General features: G+C 37.5%; 1 protein-coding gene across 3 annotated transcripts in view; it reads left to right on the forward strand.

The window, feature by feature from the left end:
* heatr1 (HEAT repeat containing 1) overlaps nucleotides 1–23,672 on the forward strand; it is a 216,473-nt gene that overhangs the window by 23,775 nt on the left and 169,026 nt on the right. For all 3 annotated transcript variants that reach the window (XR_007894235.1, XR_007894236.1, XM_051666734.1), the window contains exons 7-17: nucleotides 171–382; nucleotides 4,697–4,827; nucleotides 5,155–5,269; nucleotides 5,366–5,470; nucleotides 5,564–5,681; nucleotides 6,461–6,568; nucleotides 12,502–12,597; nucleotides 12,676–12,758; nucleotides 19,375–19,586; nucleotides 22,315–22,436; nucleotides 22,566–22,760. Coding sequence is in view for 1 of the 3 variants with exons in the window: in XM_051666734.1 (XP_051522694.1) it covers nucleotides 171–382; nucleotides 4,697–4,827; nucleotides 5,155–5,269; nucleotides 5,366–5,470; nucleotides 5,564–5,681; nucleotides 6,461–6,568; nucleotides 12,502–12,597; nucleotides 12,676–12,758; nucleotides 19,375–19,586; nucleotides 22,315–22,436; nucleotides 22,566–22,760 (1,497 nt within the window). In the remaining 2 variants the exon portion in view is untranslated. The remainder of the gene's footprint in view (nucleotides 1–170; nucleotides 383–4,696; nucleotides 4,828–5,154; nucleotides 5,270–5,365; nucleotides 5,471–5,563; nucleotides 5,682–6,460; nucleotides 6,569–12,501; nucleotides 12,598–12,675; nucleotides 12,759–19,374; nucleotides 19,587–22,314; nucleotides 22,437–22,565; nucleotides 22,761–23,672) is intronic.

Consider the following 23,672-nt stretch of genomic DNA (forward strand, 5'->3'; position numbering starts at 1 on the left):
CAATTGTGAGTGAACTGACCATTACCATGCTTTCTCATTGAGCATTTATTGTTCATTTCAGAAAACATACTGCTTTAGTAAATCATATTGTGTGTAATGCATTTGTGCAGCAGCTGGTCACTAACATGTTTTCACCAAAATCATTATGATCTGTCTTTTGTTGTAACCAGGGGCTTAAATCTGAACTTCTGGATTACAAGGCTGCCAGTTACATGATCATATGCCAGCTGGCAGTAAAGGTAGTGATGGAAGCTCAGCTGGTGGACTCTCTGACTGTGCAGTTAAGCAAGTCTCTCAGAGGAACACCACAGCTGGCCAGAGAGGGATTGAGCTGCATCATTATCCTCCTGCAGAACCAGAAAGAGCAAGCAGTTGGTCCAAAGTGAGTCTTCGTGAATTGGACTCCTGTGTGTTCTGAATTCATAGTAAAATACTTTTTCATCTGGGTCTAATGTGACTATATATATGTATATACATCTCTGGAAAAAATTAAGAGACCCATTCCATTCCAGTGTCTGTTGAATTCCTGCTTGCATTTTTGAGCCAGGAGTGGCATAAAATTACCCAACAGCAGTGTGAAAGACTGGTGGAAAGCGTGCAAAGACGCATGAAATCTGTGACTGAAAATCAGGGTTATTCCACCAAATAGTGATTTCTGATTCAGCCTGTGGAGGCTCATGCTACTTTCCGCAATCTATGCACAACTTACCATACGCCCCATTGTGAGCGAGAACCACTAATCACGACCACGAGGAGGTTACCTCATGTGACTCTACTCTCCCTAGCAACCGTGCCAATTTGGTTGCTTTGGAGACCTGGCTGGAGTCACTTAGCACACCCTGGATTCAAACTCCCGACTCCAGGGGTGTTAGTCAGCATCAATACTCGCTGAGCTACCCAGGCCTTGGCTGGTTTGATAGTTACAATTTTTGTATCCTCAATACAAGCAACAATATTTTCACACCTTTTGCATAATTTGGCAAAATTACAACTTGATTGGAAATGACACCCCAATTTTACCTTGATTTTTCTTTGTTTTCTTCAAACATTAGTTTCATTCAGAATTTCATCTTAAGTATGCCCTTCACTGACACTTTTGTGGTGGAAATTAAGCCACAACTGTGGGACAGTTGTAATCTTTTAAAAAGTGATAGAAATCATTTTAACACAATAAATATTGAAATGGTTTATTTCAGTCTTTTTAGACTATCACAGTTTTAAACATGTAATGATCAATATCTTTATAATAGATTTTCATAGGCCCCATTTACACCTTGCATTTAGTTGTTTGAATCGCTATCAGATTGAACTTGACCACATTAAAGGGGTAGTTCACCAAAAAATGAAAATTCTCTCATTTACTGATGCTATCCCAGATGTGTATGACTTTCTTTCTGCTGCTGAACAGAAACGAAGATTTTTAGAAGAATATTTCAGCTCTGTAGGTCCATACGATACAAGTGAATGGCCAGAACTTTGTAGCTCCAAAAATCAAATCAAGTAAACAAAGTAATCCATATGACTTCACTGGTTAAATCGATATCTTCAGAAGCAATATGGTAGGTCTGGGTGAAAAACAGATGAAAAATGTAAGTCTCTTTTTACTTTAAATCTCCACTTTTACTTTCACATCTGAAAATGGACCAAACCCATCATATCGCTTCTGAAGATGTAGATTTAACCACTGGAGTCTTATTGGATTACTTTTATACTGCCTTTTATATGCTTTTTGACCTTCAAATATTTGGTACCCATTCACTTGCATTGAAAGGACCTACAGAGAGATATTCTTCTAAAATTCTTTGTGTTCTGCTGAAGAAAGAAAGTCATACACATCTGGGATGGCATGAGGGTAAGTAAATAATTAGAGATTTTAAATTTTTGGGTGAACTGTCCCTTTAAATGACAGGTGTAAATGCACCCAAGATGCATTGTGATTGGATCTTAATCGGATCACTGAAGCCACATTCGGAGGTGATCGTGGACAGATTCTGACCACATTCAAAAAAGGTGTAAATGCAAATGCATTTTCAGCATCCGGATACAAATACGTAATTATGTGATGAGGTTACGCTACAGTCATCTGTTGTTAAAGTGCTGTGTTATGGGTTATTGCCTTATATCTTTAATTATATTCGAATTTTAAAGACTATTTAATGTATGGTGGAAATCTAAAAGACATATGAAGTCCACAAGAGGGTGCAAATCAATATAAATATATATAGTTTTTTTGAGCTCCTGGATAAACCAGTCAGCAACGTTTGTCTTTTGACTGTTGTGTCGTGCCTCGCTGTTTTTTTTGGGGGGGGGTTCAATGTTGATGCAATTTTTTTAGATGCTGTCAATTTAAAAGTAAATTTAAAGGTGCACTCAGTAACTTTTGTCTTTGTGTCATCTTGGACTTACACTGACAACTAGCGGCTTGCATGCAGCATCATTGAAAATCAGTAGTTTTCCATTTCAAATGCCTTTGTAGAAATTTCATATTCACAGTCAGCCATGATTACTTTAATCAGTGAGAGAAAGTGTCAAATAACAGGGCAGTTACTGAGATTAAGCGAGTAGTATTCGGCTGGTCATGTGATTCTAACATGGCAGCTCCCATGTGCGGACCCTCTCCATGTAGAATAAAACCGCTTTTTGATATGACTGTCTAAGTGAGTGTTTATGATCGCCTGCATATATTGCAAAATTCCAATTTATGTCTTTAGTAGTTAAACTTATTTAATGAGGAAAAAAATTACTGAGTGCATCTTTAAATGTGCTATAATCGTTTTAGATTTTTTGCAAAAGGTATGCAAAACATTTTCTGACACCCTGAAATATTTTAATGAAATAATTATCATGAGATATCTCACCTGTCTCTGTGACAGCACAACTCATTTTGTGCATTGTAGTTGCAGCGAATTATTAAAGCATAATGCCATTTGTATGCCATGTTGTTCATAACAATTGTCAGTTGAGGGTGCTATTTTGGTGCTATTGTTTTTGACAACCATTTCTGCTCATTGTCTGTCTCAGTAAAGCTCATTTGGTATCTTTGGAGTGCAGGGTTTTGGAAAGAGGGGATAATCCAACAGCTCAGTTTGTGGAATTTCCAGAATGGATAAAATCACTTACAGAATCTTTAACCTTTAAAATGCATTTAGAGACACGCATGTTCTGTTTTATTCGTTGCGCTGTGTGTTTAAGCCAGAGAATGTAGTCATCATCAGTGCTTGGCAGTCTTTTTAGCTTTCCATGTTCATGTATATCTTTTCTAATTTTGACAGCCTTAAGATACTGCTGTTTTGCAACCTTGTCACCCAAACAATGAACCAATTTCCCATGAATTATTCCATTGGAATACACTTGGAATTTCTGGTCTCCTCAAATCCCCACTCGCTCGGGTCTCACTCTTGTTTTCTAATCACTAGGCCCTATTTACACCTTGCATTAACATCCGTTTTATATCTGGATAGTATCTGTATTCTTTAGCTGGATAGCATTTACACCTTGCAGTGAAATGTGTCTCCACTGTGATTGGATGCAGATCCAATCAAACAGCCTCTGTTGTAATATGCAAGTAGGGTTTTCCATTTTGCATGGCATCTTTGGGATTTGGGGAGAGAGATGAGGTATCCCAAGTATATTTCAATGAAATAATTAATGGGATATTGTTCATTGTCCAGGTGACAAGATTGCAAGATGGCATTGTCTGTGTTCATTATTCATTGTTCGGGTGACAAGATTACAAAACGGCAATGTTTGTTGAGTTTTCACATTGTAATGGCAGGCATGAATCCACAACACAGCACTTTAACAAAGGATGACTAACCTAATCACATAATTATGTATGTATTCCATTTTAAGAAACAGTGGTCAGAGAAGTGTTACTCACTGTTCGATTGAATTGCAGTTGATAGCTCTTTTTTCGGTGTGTAGTCCATCCTAAGACCAAGATGATGCAGTCAGTAAGGTGCAGCTTACAGTCCAGCTTAAGTTTTGTGGCATTTTCATTGTCTGTGAAGTCCATCCTAAGACTGAGGTGCAGGCAGTGACCAATGAAGTATCCATTGTTGTACGGCTGAAGTTGACAGCAGTTCATACTTTGTGTAGTCCATTGTAGTAGACTGAAAAGATGAAGCCAGTGATCATCAAAGCGCCCCTTGCTGTCTGGCTGGCACAGGTTGCAGTTAGTAGTCAAAACTGAAAATGTGATGGAAAGCAATTAAATTATCCAACAGTGTTGTATAAATTTGCTAAAAGATGTAGAATTTTAGTTACCACAGCATCTGATGTAATATGTTTGTTGCATTTTCAGTTTTGTGCTGGTAACTCTCTGTCCAATCACAGTGGAGAGGCATTTGACTGCAAGGTGTAAATGCAATCCTGCTAAAATATACAGATACTATCTGGATATGAAACATGTTAATGCAAGGTGTAAATGGGGCCATTGTCTAATTTTAAAAGTTTGTGTCTGGGACAAGGCTAAAAAAAAAAAAAAAAAATCAATACATATGAGGCATTTGAAAAGTATAAAAAGTAAATGTTGATGGCCTGGTAAAAAAAATTCCAAATAAGTTGAAATCTGTTAGTTTTAATAAAAAAAAATAAAAAAACAACACCTAGGACATGAAAGTGCACGCAGTTGAAGAAACGCCTATATAGATAAGTGTATAAAATTTGTCTTTATCTTGTGTCTTTTTCCCTTTAGAGCATTTGGGAACCTGTGTTCTGTGCCTACCCTGGTGTCCACCCTGCAGAGTATAGCTACAGTCCATGACATCAGTCCTCTACTGCGATACTTGCTGCCTCATCTCATTCACTCTGTCATCAACCAGGATGGTTGGTTTCTGTTGCTCCATATGAACTTGTGTCTTAAAATTGATCTTTTTTTACAAGAACATATGGTAGGAGTTATAATTGGCTCAATTAATGGCATGAGTTGGGGTGTGTCTTGTTTTTAACAATGGAAGGAAGGAGGCAGTGTTCAAGAAACCTGCTTGAAAACAATCATCATTTTTACAATTCCATCAGGTGCCGCAGAAATTTTATCATAGCTTTTAGTTGTCACTTTGTGTTGTGCCTAATAACACTTCTTTACTTTGGTATAATCACTGTAATTTGCAGCCTCTTGTGGCAAATTACTTTTTTTGTATCGTGTCTATGTAGGTGAGCAGCAGAATGAAGATTCTTCAGGAATTGTTGCTGGAAACCGCTGTTGTCTGTTAAAATCAGTCTTTCAGAACCTTCAGTTGACCAGCAGCCTGGAGAAAACTGCAGCCAAGTATGCACTGTTTAATTCAGCTTCTTTTAAGATAGAAATGCTCATGATATTACTTGTAGATAATGCTTACATCTTTACATTTATTATTCTTTACAGACTACTTCTGGATGAGTATGTTTCCTGTGGCAGGGAGCTTTCCTCTGATGGGATTTCAGCTTTAAACCTAAGGCTGCAGTCTACCATACGACTCTTTGAATCCAGGTAGGCTTTTAGCCACTTTTGCACTGTATTTTGTGTAAAAAAAATAAATAAAAAATAATCATGCAGTTCTAACTGAGTGGTTTGTTCTTGTAGGTATCCATGTGCACTGGATGTGGCACTGGAGAATCATGTTAAAAATGTCTCATCCGACCATGAAAAAAGTCTGCTTCACAAGTTCATCTCCCTGACTATGAGCTGTGGAAAATATCAAGTAGGAAACCAAACAAGTTTTTTTTTTTTTTTTCTATTGGTCATTTTGGTGTCAATCCAACCAGAGGTCCCCCTCTCAATTTTTGGTTTTTGATATATCACTACCGTTCAAAAGTTTGGGGTCACTTGCATGAAATGTTCGAAATTACTTTTGTAGACAAAAATATAATTGTGCCAACATATTAATTTATTTAATTACAAAACTAAAATTTTATTTAAAAGGAAAAAGCTTTTGAAATGGATGACTTGGACCGAATAATAAAGAAAAGCAGCCACTAAGTGCCCAGCATATAGATGGGAACTCCTTCAGTACTGTTTAAAAAGCATCCCAGGGTGATACCTCAAGAAGTTGGTTGAGAAAATGCCAAGAGTACATGTCTGCTAAATCTAGGCAAAGTGTGGTCACTTTGAAGATGCTAAAATATAACACAGTTTTGATTTATTTTGGATTTTTTTTAGTCACAGCATAATTTCCATATTTCCATTTCTATTATTCCATAGTTGTGATGACTACTACTATTCTAAAATGTGAAAAAAATAAGTGACCCTAAAGTTTTGAACGGTAGTGTGTGTGCGCGTGTGTGCGTGTGTGCGTGTGCGTGTGCGTGTGCGTGTGTGTGTGTGTGTGTGTGTATGTTTGTCTATTTTAAACGTTTTGAATACATTTATCAGTATAATTAAAAAAACAACAACTTTAGCAACAGTCAGCCAATACTTTCATGTCACACAAAACAAGATTTTGAAATGTTGTATGAAGTGTGTGTGTGTGTTTATCTACAGATCCTGGCAGAGTCGGACACCTCTCTGATGCTAAGCCTGAATCATCCATTACCCTCTGTGAGAAACATGGCTGTAGACTACCTAAAAGAGATCCTCACCTCTGAACATGTATGTCTACAGCTTTCATTATCAAGTCAACATTAAATCAAAATGGACCCTACTTTTTGGGATGGGCACAAGTACTTGGAGTACTCAGAAATGAAAATGATGATCAATAATGATCGTGCGTGATGTGACTTTTCATTAAATTCGAAATTCAGTTATAACTATACACAAAGAGGGACCTTATTTAAAATTTTGAGATCATGTCATGATTTTCAGCTGATGATTTTTGTCTAGAAAAATGACTAACACAAAAAATGTAGTGTCACAACAGAATTTACATCACGTGTTCACACAAAAAACAGCATAGTGGAGAGGTGCGCTTGGACTGATGGAGACTTTTTTTTTTTTTTTCTCCCAATTTGGAATGCCCAATACCTAATGTGCTTTTTAAGTCCTCGTGGTCACGTAGTGATTCGCCTCAGTCTGGGTGGCGGAAGACGAATCTCAGTTGCCTCTGTGTCTGAGACCGTCAACCCACGCATCTTATCACGTGGCTTGTTGAGCGTGTTGCCACGGAGACATAGAGACATGGAGGCTTCACGCCATCCACCGCGGCAACCACACTCAACTCGCCACCTGCCCCACCGAGAACGAACCACATTATAGTGACCACAAGGAGGTTACCCCATGTGACTCTACCCTCCCTAGCAACCGGGCCAATTTGGTTGCTTAGGAGACCTGGCTGGAGTCACTCAGCATGCCCTAGGATTCAAACTAGCGAACTCCAGGGGTGGTAGCCAGGGTCTATACCGCTGAGCTACCCAGGCCCCCCGACTGATGAGGAGACTTGAGTGTTTCTCAATTTCATTAAAGACAATGACATTACCTTTATTGTTGATGGAAGATTTTCCAGACTTTTTTTGGACTTTGCGTTTGCGCTCCTGTAAAGATTACAGTGTGTTTTTACCAAAACACCTGATAAAAATAACCCCAGGTTATATTAATCCTGTGCGACTGACATGCTCATAAAAAAAATTTTAAAAAGTGAATCTGCACTGACCTGTTTAAGTTATCCAATTGTCTGAAGTGGATGTTGGCCAACGAGAAGACACCAGAAAAAGCGTTCTGCTTTTTTTATTGTTTTGAAATAACAGACATGAGTTTTCAGAACAGAAAAACAAAAAGATAAATAAAATTCAGCACCAAGGGATTAAACAAAAGCACCCAATTAATTAATATACAGATAAAAATAGACATAAGAGAAAAGGGATATAGAGGGAGTACTTAAATGAAGAAAAAGAAATCCAAACAAGTGTACAGATACAGATAAAGTCATAAATAACAGAGCTATATGGGGTCATATTACACCAAACGTTAGTCATGTGAAAGAGTATTTCCCCCCTTCCTGATTTATTCTATTTTTAATACTAAATTGATTTAGATCTTCAAACGAGATATAACATAAAACAAGGGCAGCCTGAGTAAACACAAAATACAGTTTTCAGATATATATTTTTTTATTGAAGCAAACACCAATGTGAAAATCTAACTGCCTCCTTAAACTTAATAGCTGGTTGTGCCACCTTTAGCAGCATCAACTGCAACCAAACGCTTCCGATAACTGGAGATCAGTCTTTCACAACACTGTGGTGGAATTTTGTCCCACTCTTCTTTGCAGAACTGCTTTAGTTCAGCCACATTGGAGGGTTTCGAGCATCAACTGCCCGTTTAAGGTCCTGCCAAAGCATCTCAAACGGGTTCAAGTCAGGACTTTGACTAGGCCACTCCAGAACTTTAATTTTGCTTCATCTGAGCCATTCAGAGGTGGACTTACTCCTATGCTTTGGATCATTGTCTTGCTGCATAATCCAGTTGCAGTTGAGCATCAACTCACGGACTGATGACCGGATTTTCTCCTTTAGGATTTTCTGGTAGAGAGCAGAATTCATGTTTTCCTCAGTTATTGCAAGTCGCCCTGGCCCTGAAGCAGCAAAGCATCCCCACACCATCACACTACCACCACCATGCTTGAACGTAGTTATGATCTTTTTGTGGAATTCTGTGTTTGATTTACACCAGATGTAATGGGACCCCTGTCTTCCAAACAGTTACACTTTCGACTTATCAGTCCACAGAACATTCTCCCAAAAGGTTTGAGGATCATCAAGGTGTGTTTTTGCAAAATTCAGACAAGCCTTAATGTTCTTCTGGGTTAGCAGTGGTTTTCGCCTCGCCACTCTTCCATGGATGCCATTTTTGGCCAGTGTCTTTCTGATAGTGGAGTCATGAACAGTGACCTTTATTGATGCGAGAGAGGCCTGCAGTTCCTTGGATGGTGTCCTCTGATTTTTTTTGTGACTTCCTGGATAAGTCGTTGCTGTGCTCTTGGAGGAATTTTGGAAGGTAGGCCACTCCTGGGAAGGTTCACAACTGTGCCCAGTTTTCTCCATTTGGAGATAATGGCCCTCACTGTGGTTCTTTGGAGTTCCAGATACTTTGAAATAGCTTTGTAACCCTTCCCAGACTGATGTATTTCAATCACCTTTTTCCTCATAATTTCTGGAATTTCTTTTGACCTTGGCATAGTGTGCTACTGGGTGAGACCTTTTAGCCAACTTCATGCTGCTGAAAAAGTTATATTTAGGTGTTGATTTGATTGAACAGTGCTAGCAGTAATCAGGCCTGGGTATGTCTAGTCCAGCTGAACCCCATTATGAATGCAGTTTCATAGATTTGGGGATTTAATAACTAAGGGGGCAAATACTTTTTCACACAAGCCCAGTTGGTATTGGATAACTTTTTTGCTTCAATTAATAACATTATCATTTAAAAACTGTATTTTGTGTTTACTGAGATTGCTTTTTTTTGTGTGTTAGATTTTGTTCGAATTTTTGAAACAATTTAGTATGAGGGGCAAATATTTTTTTCACAGCACTGTACAGTATATAAAGACAGTTCATTCACACAATTTTTTTTTTTTTTTTTTTTCGGAAGAGGTGGACGTTTAATGTAAATTCCAACATCTCTTTGGGAAAACAACTGCTGATAACGCTTGCTGTTGTGTATGGACTAATGCATGTTTTGAAATCGGTTGATAAATACTAGGGGTGTAACAGTTCTCGGTAAAAAAAAAACCTAAATGTACGGTTCACCACCCAATGTGCGGTAAGCATTGGCACTGTGGTTCACCTCAAGTTTAATGACGCATCTGGAGTACAAGGTTTGGCAAAGAAAACAAAGCGTCAAATAGACATGCACAGTTACAACCGCTAATGAACCTGAATGGATACGTTCCACCTGTGTTTCACATGGGTAAACTTGATGACATAACAGTTTTGCACGCGTTGTGTGTAGTTGAAAATGGCAAGCGCCAAGCGGAGAAAATGAGCCGCTGAGAAGCCCCCTGCGTTATTCAAATCTCCTGTCTGGGAAGTGGAACATTTTCTTTTAAAAAAATCTTTTACAAACCAGACACTGTTTGCAGACATCGCTCGATGCGAGTGTTGTATTCTGGTAATACAACGATATATGATTAATCATTTACGCCGGTATCACCCAGGGCAAGATAGTGTGTGGTGCGCGCACAGCCTCTAGTGAGCCCGAAATTGCACACACTTCCTTCCGTTTTTAAGCAGGCACTAAGTTCTAAGTCCACTAATTCGGACATGAAACAATAACTAAAGCGCTTGGGGTGAATATTGTCAAAGTTATTTTGCCCCACTCCGTTGATAAGGATGTGGGATTTCTGTGTATTATTAAAAAACACGAGCCTCGTTACGACTGCCCTTCTCGTACCCGTTTTAATAGCAAGGTTCCTTCTATAGTGATGTACAACTTCTGAATGTTGAAAATATGTTGAGTTGAGTGTGTAATGCACTTATTGTTGATGCATGTAGCGTAATAGTGCAGGTATTCAGTTAAAATGTTGATTTAGTAATTTATTTATTTTTTTAAATGTTTAAGGTCCCTAACTAAAATTAACCATGGTTTTACTATAGTAATACTGTAGTAACCATGACTGTAAGAACCATGACTGCTGTCACCATGGTTTTCCTTAGCAGTAATCATGGATTTGATACAATTAATCATGGTTTTACAACAGTAATACTGTAGTTTCCAATTTCCATATAGTAACCATAACAGTAACAATGTTATTTTTGTGGTTACTATGATTTTACTACAAATACTGTGATTAAACTATGGTTACTGTAAAAAAAAAAAAAAACATGATTTTTATTAAGGACAAACCTGTTGAAGTGTTTACCAGTGTTCTTTAGAAATTGAAAACACTACCAAATCCAAACATTGCAAATGGTTCGGTATTGTATCACGGTTCGGTTTGTATCACGGTTTTTTAAACCTAAAGCCGTGATACAAACCAAACCGTGGGAAATTTGTTACTCCCCTAATAAATACACGGTTAGCAAATATATGGTTTAGCCAGCCACAATTAAAACAGTTGAGCACGCTTTTTAAGATAAGTACGGTGACCAGAAAGAAGAGCACAGAGATGCGCTTTCTTTGCATTCTTTCATTGAGTTGGCCAGCATGTCTTCACAATCACTAAATATGAGGCATTATAACTTGATTGTGCAATTTTTGTGTACTTTTTGTAACAGACTACATTATAACACTACGATATAATGCTATAAATGATTATGTGTGACTTTGGAAAACAACGAGATGCAATGCAGAGACGTCTTTGTACTCGCCGAGTAATCACTGAGTACACGAATAGCCAAAATGACCAAATTGCCCATCCCTGCTTTCAAAATTCCAAAGAAAATGTATGTTTGTCTTAGTGATCTTTTCTCAGAATTGTATTACTTGCTCCACCCCAGAAACGACTGTGTTGCAGATGTCATCTAGACTGTGTCAATGTTATTTAGCTATTTTTGTATTGTTCTAGCCTACAGTTATTGGTAATGCAGCCTTCCTAAAATCTTGCTTATAATTGCCACAATAATTTAATGTCGGGTTAAAATAATGTTAAGAATGGTTACGGCAAGAATATTTAATAATGATAGATTTGAAAAAGAAGCGTTAGCATTGGAATATGTGCAGATGCCCTCTAGTGTGAGCTTGACCTTTAGCCTCCACATTCCAGTCAAAAAACCTCCTCAAAAGAGGGTGCCAGCTGTGTCCCTGGAAGGAGGGGAGTAGTCCTCTATAATCTTTCTGCAAATTCATGTTCAGGTCTCACACCATTATTGTCTGGAATGCTCACTTTTCACAATCTACTCAATCCTCTATGGATAAAGTCAAGGCGTGTAATGGTTCACTTACAGATATGTCATTATGGAAATCAAATGAGTCGCGAAAGCCATTTAATGTTTACTTAAACAGTAGTTAGTTTTTTGTTATTCCTCCAAACTTCAGATTTAAAATGCAAGAGACACAATTGAGTGTAAATAAAGGAATAGTTCACCCAAAAATGAAAATTCTCTTATTTTGACACATACTTTGAAGAATACGTGTTTTTGTTTGAGCTGATTTTGTCCATATGAAGTCAAAGGGGTCCAAAACTTTCAAGCTCCAAAAAGGACATGAATGCAGCATAAAAGTAATCCATACTCGAGTGGTTTAATCCATGTCTTCTGAAGCTAAACGATTGCTTTGGGTGAGAAACAGACCAAAATTTAAGTCCTTATTCACTGTAAATGTTGACATCCACAGACTTATGCCTGCACTGTGTTCCAGTCAGGCCAGATGTCAAGATTCATATTGAACAAGGACTTACATTTTGATATGTTTTTCACCCAAACCGATCGAGTCAAATTACTTTCATGCTGTTTATGTCCTTTTAGAACTTGAAAGTTTTGGATCACATTGACATTTTATGGACAAAACTTATTTTGTGTTCCATAGAAGAAAGAGTCATACAAGTTTAGGACAGCATGAGGATATGATGAGAATTTTCATTTTTAGGTTAATTATTCCTTTAATTGATAAGACGCTGTGTGCATGTGATGTAATGATGTGTCTGTATGCTGCAGAGTGGCATTGATGAGGCATTTGTAAAGGAAGCGTTGCTGGAGAGAATAAAAGATGATGTTCCAGAGATTGTGCTCTCTGCCATTACAGCACTGGAGGTGAGATGACCACTGGAGTTTTGATGTTATAATCTTGGATAACATAGATGTTAAATATCTGTAACGGTTTTTTAACAGATGCTCATAGGCCGTATGGATTCAGAGGAAATTGTTCCCTGCTTTATTTCACTCCTCCATCGCATCCAACCATCAGCAGAGTGGTAAGAAAAAAAAAAAGTGCCTTGTGTTAGATGATATTGACTGTTCCAAAACCTTGTGGAACTGCCTTGCTGTCTTTAATGGCTAACTAACTGAATGGAACCTCTTAAGAAACTGATTCGAAACACTTCACACGTAGGCAGCAACTCCTTGCGTCACAAATTGCCCTCCTAGTTTTATTTTTCCCAAATTCTGAGTTTTCCATTTTATTTTTGTGAATTGACCCTTCCCTAAGCTCCCCCTTAGGAGAAATTTTGCAGAAATTCCCATAGGAATGAATGCAAGAGTGCTGTGAGCGATGCAAGCTGTTAGCCAAAAATTCTCAAACTGAATAGCTAATATTCGTACGTAAGTTGAAATGAAAAGTGACATTTTAAAGCATATTTATCTGATATTTTTTTGTAAAAGAAATTGTTAAAAGTATTGTGTGTCGTTAGTGCATAACGACTCTTAACACACTCATTATGATGCTGTAAACTCTTTATTGGTTAGAAAAATTTTTTAAGGCAGGGCTTAGCGAAGGGTCAATTCAGTGTTTTAAAGTTTTATTAAATTCAGTCTAAAACTGTCTAATTAAATGAATTCATAGAACTTAAATTAAATGAAAACAGAACAATTAATTTTCAACATATCATTGGATTATTTTTATCAAATGAATTTCATCTATACTAGAGGTGGGTAAAAATATAAATTTCCAGATGGATTGCAATCTTTATTTGAACGATCTCTATATCAGTTGGTAAATGCTAAGATCGATTCAAGTAAAGCAAGTACGATTCAAGTATGTGCACATGTGACTGAATTTTGCATTATCAGGCAGCCGAAGCTGTCGTCCGGCATTTGATACGCCATTAACGAATTTGCGGAGTGCAGTTGGAGCCTGGTTTTCACGCAAGTGTGGCACGAGACATCACAGAAGCTCATGCAAGCTATGCACTCTGCTCTAGTGTAATTCTGAAGCATGCTCTTCAACCAGGCTTCCCTCGCTATCAGCGCTCCAGATATGGGAGAGTTCAGAGCTTATCACTTGAAATCGCGGTGGCTTCCTTTGATCAAAAGGCTCACTTTGATATCCAGTCTTCTAAACTTAAGACTATTTACATTTACCTAACCACAGTAATGGTTATTTAGCCTTAATCATTAAGAGCCTGATGAAATAAAAGTAATATCTGTTATTGAGTGGGAACAATTTTTTTTTACTAGCTATGTCCTAACTCAGTGCTCTAATGTACAGCCCGAATATAATAACTAGTCCTATAGAAAAAAGTGTTCATTCAATTTAGTGAGTGGGCTGCTCAGCACCAGGCACGCACAATCAGCAGGAGAGAGAGATAAGAGGAGTCGGGAGTGCTGGAAAGAGAGAGAGACACACGGAGCTGTGTGTGTGTGTTCGTGGTCGACATCTATTATTATGTTCCAGTTTGATGTTATGTTATAATTAAAGTCTTGTTGAGTGTTGATTCGGTTCCCGCCGCCACAGTCAGCAAAATGGACATTGTAACTGAAATATACCTATATAAATTTAAATTGGAATCGAATCGAGAGCTTGTGAGTCAGAATCGAATCAAGAAATCTATATCAATATGTATATACATGTATTTGGTAAATGTTTAGATTTCACTCACCAGTGAATGAATTGTGTAGTACAGTGTGGAGTATTCAGCAGCGAGATCCTTTCACTGCGTGTTGAGAGTAAAAGTGGTTCCGTATAATGCATGTCCAAAATGATCGATCCAAGCTAGGGGTTGTCCGATAGTGGATTTTACCGATAACTAAGTTGGGCAGTACCTGCTGATAACATATTAATCAACCGATAGTTTTTAAAATTGATACTGAATGGAAAAAATAACACTCAAAGTAAAATAGTGCTGAACTTTATTTCAAAAATAAACAGTACTGACTGAACCATGAAAATGTATTGTACTTTTTCAAATGAAATAAATCTATGAACTAATATTTACATTTTCAGGTCAGCTGATTTTTAAATTGACGTTGTTTCCTTAGTCCACAAGAGGGCGCAATAAATACATAAACAATTCAGCACTGTTATATTATTGCATATAACATTCCTATCCTGGCTGTTAAAAAAAAAAAAAAGAGCATTTCATTTTCAACTAATGTGCATAAAATAAAGTTTTAGTCAGTCCATATTCTCAATTGTTAAGTAAAATGGGGGTGGGGGGACGCTTCAATAGACAGTTCACATGGTGTCACACTTGCATGGATTCCTACTACTCCAGACTCAAGCTTCATAATAACAGCGAAATTCCAAAAATAATTTTTTTAATTCAGTACAGTTGTATGTAGAGTAGCAATATTCACAGATAGCAGTGGTATTTGGCTGAACTCGGTGGTGAAGTGGCTCAGACAATGAGCACAGGCCAGGGGCTGTTCAAAAAGATGGAACACAACAGACTGGATCCGAAGGCGAGGATCTCGAGACAGACATTTCCAAGTTGAACATCTTTCCTGACAAAGCATTTAAACAACTCATTGCTTAATCTGAGAAATGCTTATAAGAGAGCAAGACGCAATGGCCAAAGACCTCCACCAACTGTAAGGGGCTGTTCACACCGAATGCAAACATCTATTTGTTTTTCTATATAAACGCACACTAGACGAACGTCTTTTGTTTCCCTTTGTGTTTGTTTATTCAGCGTCTTGTGCAGGAGCGCTGTTTTTTTAGATCATGTGTCTAATTAAAAATAACTTTAAAAGCATATTGAGACACCTGCTTTCTGTTAAACTGTATTTGCTGCGCTGTGTCTAGCTTTTTTTAGTGCAAGAATGTAATCGATCTGAAGTCATCGTATTACAGTGAGGATAACATTTTTTAATTGAAATCAGATGTTTCTAATTTGTTTATGTTTCTCTCGGCTGCATGAAAATATTAATTTGCTTTCCCGTGTCACTAGCTTTAAATATGCAACTTATCTAGCTAACGAATGCATAAACATGACCAGCTGAATATAAACTAATGCAAATAGATGGTAACAATTTTGACATTTAAACATTTGGGTAGGACTTGCATGTATTTTTGTCACATTGTTCTAACCGCTTGAGGTTAGCTTTAATGTTAGCGTCCTCTCAGCCTTGTCGGCAAACATACTGCTGTTTTCTACTAATGAAGCATCTAGTCAACAAATTAATGACTTTATAATGATATGACAACGTGTACTCTAGTGTACTGTACACATACCTTTTCATTGTTGATGTTTTAAATCTGCATCTGAAGTGTTCCGCTCCATGTAGAGTGTAGTCCCACGTGTCAAAACAAACACCACAAGGTATCAGTGAAGTAATAGTTTTTATTTATAATGACAGCGGACCCTTCCCAGCCGCTCCAGCACCGGACGCAACAAGGAAAAACTATCGGTGTGGATTTTTGCCGATAATCGATAGTTCCAGAAATCTGTTATTGGTGCCGATTAGTCAGCAAAACCGATATATCGGTCGACCTCTAATCCACGCAACCTATTTGACATTAATGTCTCTTTTTATACCCGTTCTGTTCTTTAAAGTCAGTAGTTGATCAAAAACGACAAAAAAAGAAACACACCCAGCACAAATTAAAGCCATTTGAGTCTCTTGTTAACTTGCGCTCATTTACTGACGCTGTTTACTGAAATGTCGGGTTTCCTTAAAGAGACAGTACCGGTATTTAGCACGTCTTCAACAAATCACTTTAAATACCTGTAAATAGTACAAATTATGCAATTAAAAAGCTAAAATGTGACATGATGAAAATAATTTCATAGTGTACCTAGTTAGAAGGTCCCTTGTATAATTAACAGCATTAGCTGAGAGAGAATTTATTTCATGTGTAAGCAAAAGGGACATTATAACTGAAATATACCTATATCGATATAGAATCGAGAGCTTGTGAATCAGAATTGAATGGGGAATTCTGTATCTATAATTCTGTATGAAAGTTTGATAAACTTTAGTTTTTTATTATTTATATTATTACATATTAATATTACATTGAAAATGACATTTTACTATACTGTAGCATTATATTTCTGTCACAGTTTCTTCAGTTTCACATATTTTGCTTCTTTTTTTTTGGCAGCAAACCAAATGAAGCACTCTCAGTTTGTATGTTTTTGTCAACATCTTACTGTCAGATAAACTGTTCACTATATGGCTTGTGCTCATTAAACCACAAAAGGCTGTGATTATTATAAAAATATATGTTCTGCATGTGCAGCACGCTTGAAGGTTAATTTCATCTACACACACACCAAGTGCGCGTGATGCAGCGGATGGCTTCACATGTTCACTTTGAAGCGTGCAGTACATGCAGACTCTTTATTGATTTAATTCTCAGCCATTTGTTTAATCGTCACATTTGGAAATATCATAATTTTACTTTTATTTGTGCATTCATATATTCATTATATTTCAAATTCCATCACATTCTGCATTTTATTGTTAATTCAGTTTTTATGACTGGATTCCTCAATTCCTTCCATGTTTTCCACATCGCAGAAATCATAGGGCCCAAGAGGGTCAAAGCGCACAAGAGACTCACCTTACAATTGATGTGGGCATTAGCATGTTGCTAAGCTAACTGCATGATACTTTAATAACATAAAATACAGTGCCCTCCATAAGTAATTGGACAGGGACTCTTTTCATAATTTTAGCTCCGTATGCCACCAAGTCTGTCAGCTTTAATTTGAAGGGATTTACATCCAAATTGGGTTACTGTTAAGAATTAAAAAATTGTTTTATACATGGACCCCCCATTTTCAGGAGTTCAAAAGTAATTGGAAAATCGACTGAGAAGCTGTTTTATGGTCAGGTGTGGCTGTTCCCAGCTTATTTCATTAAAGGGATAATTCACGCTAAAATAAAAATTGTCTCATCGTGTACTCCCCTCATGCCATCCCAGATGTGTATGCCTTTCTTCTGATGAACACAAAGATTTCTTGGCTCTGTAGGTCCAAACAATGCAAGTGAATGATGGCCAGAACTTGGAAGGTCCAAAAAGCATATAAAGACAGCATAAAAGTAATCCATATGACTCCAGTGGTTAAATCCATATATTGGATTTGGTGATTCATATTCTTTGTGGATATCGCCACCTACTTGGCAGGGAGGAGAATTTATAGTAAATCCACCTATCATATTACTTCTGAAAATATGGAATTAACCTCTGGAGTCATTACTTTTATGCTGCCTTTGTGCTTTTTGGACCTTCAAAGTTCTGGCCACCATTCACTTAGATATGAGATATTCTTCTAAAAATAAATTATGTTCAGCAGAAGAAAGTTCTATACATATGGGAAGACATGAGGTTTTGAGAGAATGCTCATTTTTGGGTGAACTATCCCTTTAAAACTTCTGGAGCTGATTTCAAATGTGGAATTTGCATTTGGCAGGTGTTGCTGTAAACTCATTTTGATGTCTAAAGAGCTGTCAATTCAAGTGAAGCTGGCCATCATTAGCTTAAAAAACAAAACAAATCAAATCGAGAGATAGCAGAAACCTTAGGAGTGGCCAAAGCAACAATATGGTACATTCTTAAAAAGAAGGAACACACTGGTGAGCTCAGCAACACCTAAAGGCCTGGACAACCACGGAAGACAACGGTGGTGGAGATCACAAAATTCTTACTTGAATAAAAAAAACACATCACAACATCAAGCCAAGTCAAGATCACTCTCGAGGAGGTAGGCATATCATTGTCATAGTCTACAATCAAGAGAAGACTTCATGAAAGGAAATACAGAGGGTTTACCACAAGGTGCAAACCACTAGTAAGCCTCAAGAATGTGAAGGCAAGATTAGACTGCTAGAAAGCATATAAAAAAAGCCTGCCAAGGTCTGGAACACTTGTTTTTTTGGAAACACGAAACTAAGATGAACCTGTACCTGAATCATGGAAAGAGAAGAGTATGGATAAGGGAAGGAATGGCTCATAATCGAAGCATACCACATCACCTGTGGTATGACATGGGCATGTATGGCTGCCAATGGAACTGGGTTACTAGTGTTTTTTGATGATACGATTTTTGACAGAAGCAGCAGGATAAATTCTGAAGTGTTTAGGTTTATACTATCTGCTCAGATTCAGCCAAATGTTGCAAACTGAGAAGACAGTGCTTCACCGTACTGATGGACAGTGACCCAAAACATAGTGTTGAAGCAACCAAATAGCTTTTGAAGGCAAAGAAGTGGAACAGTCACCTGACCCCAACCCAATTGAACATGCATTTCACTTGCTGAATACAAAACTGAAAGCAGAAAGACCCACAAACAAGCAGCAACTTAAGACAGCTGATTTTGATTTTGAATTAAATATAACTGTATTTATAAACCAAATTTCCCATGTTTGTCATCTTGGATGCATATTTTTACTGAGCTTTGTCCAAAACTATTATACATTTTCTCCACAAAGGATGGAAGTAGGCAGCTAACTAGATTTTCTAGGACAGAGCCATAGATTAATTTCAGAGGTCAATATGCTATATCTTTCAGTCTATCAGGAATTCAAAAATGCAAAATAATTTTCTAAATACATATAATAATGCATATTATTTTCCACATTAATAAAGATACACTTGCAGGCCATTTAAGGAATGGGGCTTTAGTTTGTCTTGTTTTCTGCAGGTGTTCTGTGCTAAAAGAGGCCGTTCGAGTTATCACTGACCCGTGTGTCACTGAGGGAAACCCAGATCTGAAGGCTCGAATATGTTTGGAGCTCCTGCCCTTCCTAGTGGTTACCAGCACTGTGCCAGAGTGTGTGGACCTGCAGCTGGCATATTGTGTTGCTGAAACCACTCTGCTCTCTCAGTATTCTCTAACTCGTGGATGGGCTAAAGGTAACTACAGTCAGATCGCAATTCATTTATAGTAATCAGAAAGAATTAAACTCGATGAATCACTTTATTTTTTGATGATCTAAGAATTGCATTTTTGTGGAAATTGCTCAATTGAAATATATCCAATAGTAGTCACAATAGAAACAGTATTCACAACAAATATGACTTCCGTAATGTGACACATCTCTGAGTGACACCGAATATTCAATGAGAAATTATGAGTTAGGACTTTTATTTCATAAATACAGTTAAACATTATAAGACAGAGTTTCACATTATTTCGATGATTGTATGATGTGACAACTGTAAGTAACATTAACCAGTGTACAGACATCCTTATACGCTTGAATATACGCTATACCCATGGTTTCAAACTGGGGGGCAAGTCTCTCCAGGGCGGTGCCGGAGCATGTCAGGGGAGGTGCGGAGAGAATGATGATAAATTCAATTCAAATCAAAAGATAAATAAATACAATAAAAATGTATTGTAAATATAAAAAAAAAAGTAGCTTTAAAGACCATATTCCATCTTAATAGACCGTTGTTCTATTGCGTTAAAATTCTGATCAGTGCAAGAGCGCATCCATGTACCATTTGCGCGAGTACAAATCTCTCCGCTTGCATGCATTTTCATTGCTCTCGCACAAAACTGGATACATGCTCTGAAATATACGCTGCTCTCTTATGAAATCTCCCTGCTCTCGCTCAGTGCGTGTGCACGCTCAACTGAGAATTTTGGAGACTTTCTAAAAACAAGAAAACTAAAATAATACTAGGCAGAGTAATTTAAAAAAAAACCTTATGAAAAAATCAGACACCAGTCAGGTCCAGTGGCCTCACTAGTTTTCATGGAGGCAATCTTTTCAGCTATTTCCTCAATTAGTGTACCCTCATCTAAGTGATCACTGAAAGTAGTATCAATAGTAGGGAAAATCTATTTTATCTAGAAAGTTATTCATTGTGGATATATCCTGTGAGAATTCAGAAGTGTAAAAATGTACATAGAATTGTTTAAATTGAGAATTTATCTCTTTAATTAACACTAGTGGTTCCTAAAGGTAATCTTTGTTGGCGTATCAGATGAGTCATCTAAGATTTAAGAATTTGATGGGCTTGGGGCCTGGGTAGCTCAGCAAGTAAAGACGCTGACTACCACACCTGGAGTCGCAAGTTCGAATCCAGGGCGTATTGCGTGACTTCAGTCAGGCTTCCTAAGCAACCAGTTGGCCCGGTTGCTAGGGTGGGTAGAGTCACGTTGGGTTAACCTCCTCTTGGTCGCTGTAATGTGGTTCTCGCGCTCTGTGGGGTGCGTGGTGAGTTGTGCGTGGATGCCACAGAAAATAACATGAAGCCTCCACACGCGCTAGGTCTCCACGGTAACACGCTCAAGCCACATGATAAGATGCATGGATTGACTGTCTCAGACACTGAGGCAACTGAGAATCCTCCTGCGCCACCTGGATTAAGGCAAGTCACTACGCCACCACGAGGACTTTGAGCGCATTGGGAATTGGGCATTCTAAATTGTGGAGAAATCCAAAAAAACAAAAAACAAATTTGGTGGTCTTATAATTTACCACCTTATTAGTGTACTCATAGATCCTATGTTGAGTGTGCAAAAGCAAGTTCTTAGCCTCATCAGTAGACATAATGTCATATTCTGTCTTTTTGTAATATTTGATGCTCTTCATAAAGTTGAGGGGAAGGATCTGATGCATGCATAATTGTCATCAATAGCTGCTAAAGAGCAGGCTGTTTTACTCTTCTATTTTTACAGAAGAGTTTGAGATTAAGCTATGCAGGTTGCATTTCAAACTTTCCCAAATGGCAGAATAAGATAACTGGTGTAACATTAGATTTGATAAAATATGATATATAAGAGGAAATAAATTTAACAAAATCTGTCGGTTAAAAGACTTGGAATAAGGCGCCATTGATGATGTTTTGGTGGCTTCTTTGGGAATTGAAGCCCTACAAAAACTGGTGCATGGTCAGAAATTACGATGCTTTTATATGGTCAGTCCTGAAGATATGGAAGTTTTTGATCCAGGAAAATAATCAATTTGGGTATGTCTGATGTACATTAGAAAAATAAATATTTCCTTTCAAAAACGATTTGAAAGGTGCATTGCAAATTTTTGCAGGAAAGAATGGATAGTTGGAGCACATTCTGAAAGTGCAATAGCTTTTTTTGAGAATATATCGAGCCGTATGCCTGTCACACATTAAAATTCTCGCCTAGAATTAACCCTGTAAAGCATGACATATAAAAGAATTGTTAGAAAATTCTAAGGTTTTGACATTAAACTGTTTTTAGAACCATAAGACAAACTATAAAAAGAAATCGTAGAAAGTTTTTATGTATCATATTTGATACATTCGGATTAAAAGGTCATTATCCTCCTGAGGCCCAGCAATTTATTTTTGTGTGGGACAGTTGTTATTTAAGTTTTTCTTAGCCCATACATGCTACGGTGGTAAATCTTGAGGTATTATCAGAGGACTCCATGGGCTTTTAAACCCCGGCCTGATTACATCACCAGAAAAGAAAAGTTGTTTCAGCAGCAGAGAAAGTTATTATTTTTTGATGAAAGATTATAAAAACGTTTATTTTGGAATAAAATGCACTGATGAATTGTGCACAAAAAGACTAGGAATGTGTATTAAGATAGTAATGGGGTACATTTTGATTTAATGTAGACTTTACATGTGTTTTCTTTATTCAAAGTGCTGAAAGATGTTCTGGCCAAAACCTCTCCGTCAGATATGCTGGGTGTGGCCAATCAAATGCTCACAACCACTCTCATCAAGAATATAGCCAACATGGATCATGCAACAAAACGCAACACTGTAAGCATCAAACTTCCTGTTCAGGCTTGAGATTGCAGCTTCACAAAGCTGTACCAGTTAATTCAGATTTCTTACTACAGATGCATCAGTGTCTCATTTTAAAGTGTATGTGTTTCTCGTGTGTTGCAGGTAAATAATGTGTGTGATATGTTTAGTCGTCAGAGCAGCGGTGTGCGGGAGAGAGCGGTGTTTGTGGTGTTCAGTAATGCATTGCTTCAGAGTCTGCAGTCAATGACAGAGAGTCAACACCTGCACACAGCTCAGAGCGTTTTTAAACTGCTGGAGCCTTCTCTGCTACAGCTGTACACTATACAACCTGAACAGGTCAGAGCAATAATGCTGCTTTACAAAATCATCACTATTGGCCTATTCTAACTATTATTGGGGTTGCAGTCATACAGGAATTCTGGCCGTTACCAATGACAAAATAATTATTTTCATGTTATGGCTAGGGAAGGGGCGGGTGATAAGACCAAAATCTTATCACAAAATTAGTAATTTTATATCACGAAAACGATATATATGGTTTATATGTTAAATAACCTTATGCCATGGGGCTGCTGAATGCTTGATTCTGATTGGTTGACGGACATTCAAAGGTGTTGCAATAATTTTTTCAGTAAATACATGGCTATGAATTAGTTCCAGGTCTTGACCGCATAACGGTTCCATATCACTTTGCCCACGGTTTTCAAACTGGGAAGCGTGCCTATTTTTTTACTTTCATAATATTTTGCATGCTTCATTTTGAGGTGGTTAAACCAGTTGCTTATATTTCCACAAGTGATTATAGTCACTTGATGATTTTTTAGATTACATTTTTCTAAGCTATGTCGGCTTTTGTGAACCCACACCACAGATGTCACACCTGTATTAATAAGCTCCTCTCTTTTTTCCTTAACTTGTTTGAAAGACTTCCCATTCTTTATTTTTAGTAGAGATGTCTTCATTTTTCTTTATTTCTCACAGTCTCACGTGAAGCCCTGCCCACTGATAGATATGCCCACGCCTGGCAAACAAAGATATTTACATGTTGCGATATTCACGATATAGCAAAATCTCTATCGATCAACACTTTATAACATCACCAAGATATATATCATCATGCCACCCAGACCTAGGCTAGGGGTACATGGTTTATTTGTGATCATATTGCTATTTGTTTTAATTTTAATTGACCATTACTGATTAATTTATTCAGTGGGCTAAAGTTTCCAATAATTTCAGGGCAATTTC

The sequence above is a fragment of the Myxocyprinus asiaticus genome, chromosome 32 (assembly GCF_019703515.2).
Source record: "Myxocyprinus asiaticus isolate MX2 ecotype Aquarium Trade chromosome 32, UBuf_Myxa_2, whole genome shotgun sequence".
NCBI classification, from domain to species: domain Eukaryota; kingdom Metazoa; phylum Chordata; class Actinopteri; order Cypriniformes; family Catostomidae; genus Myxocyprinus; species Myxocyprinus asiaticus.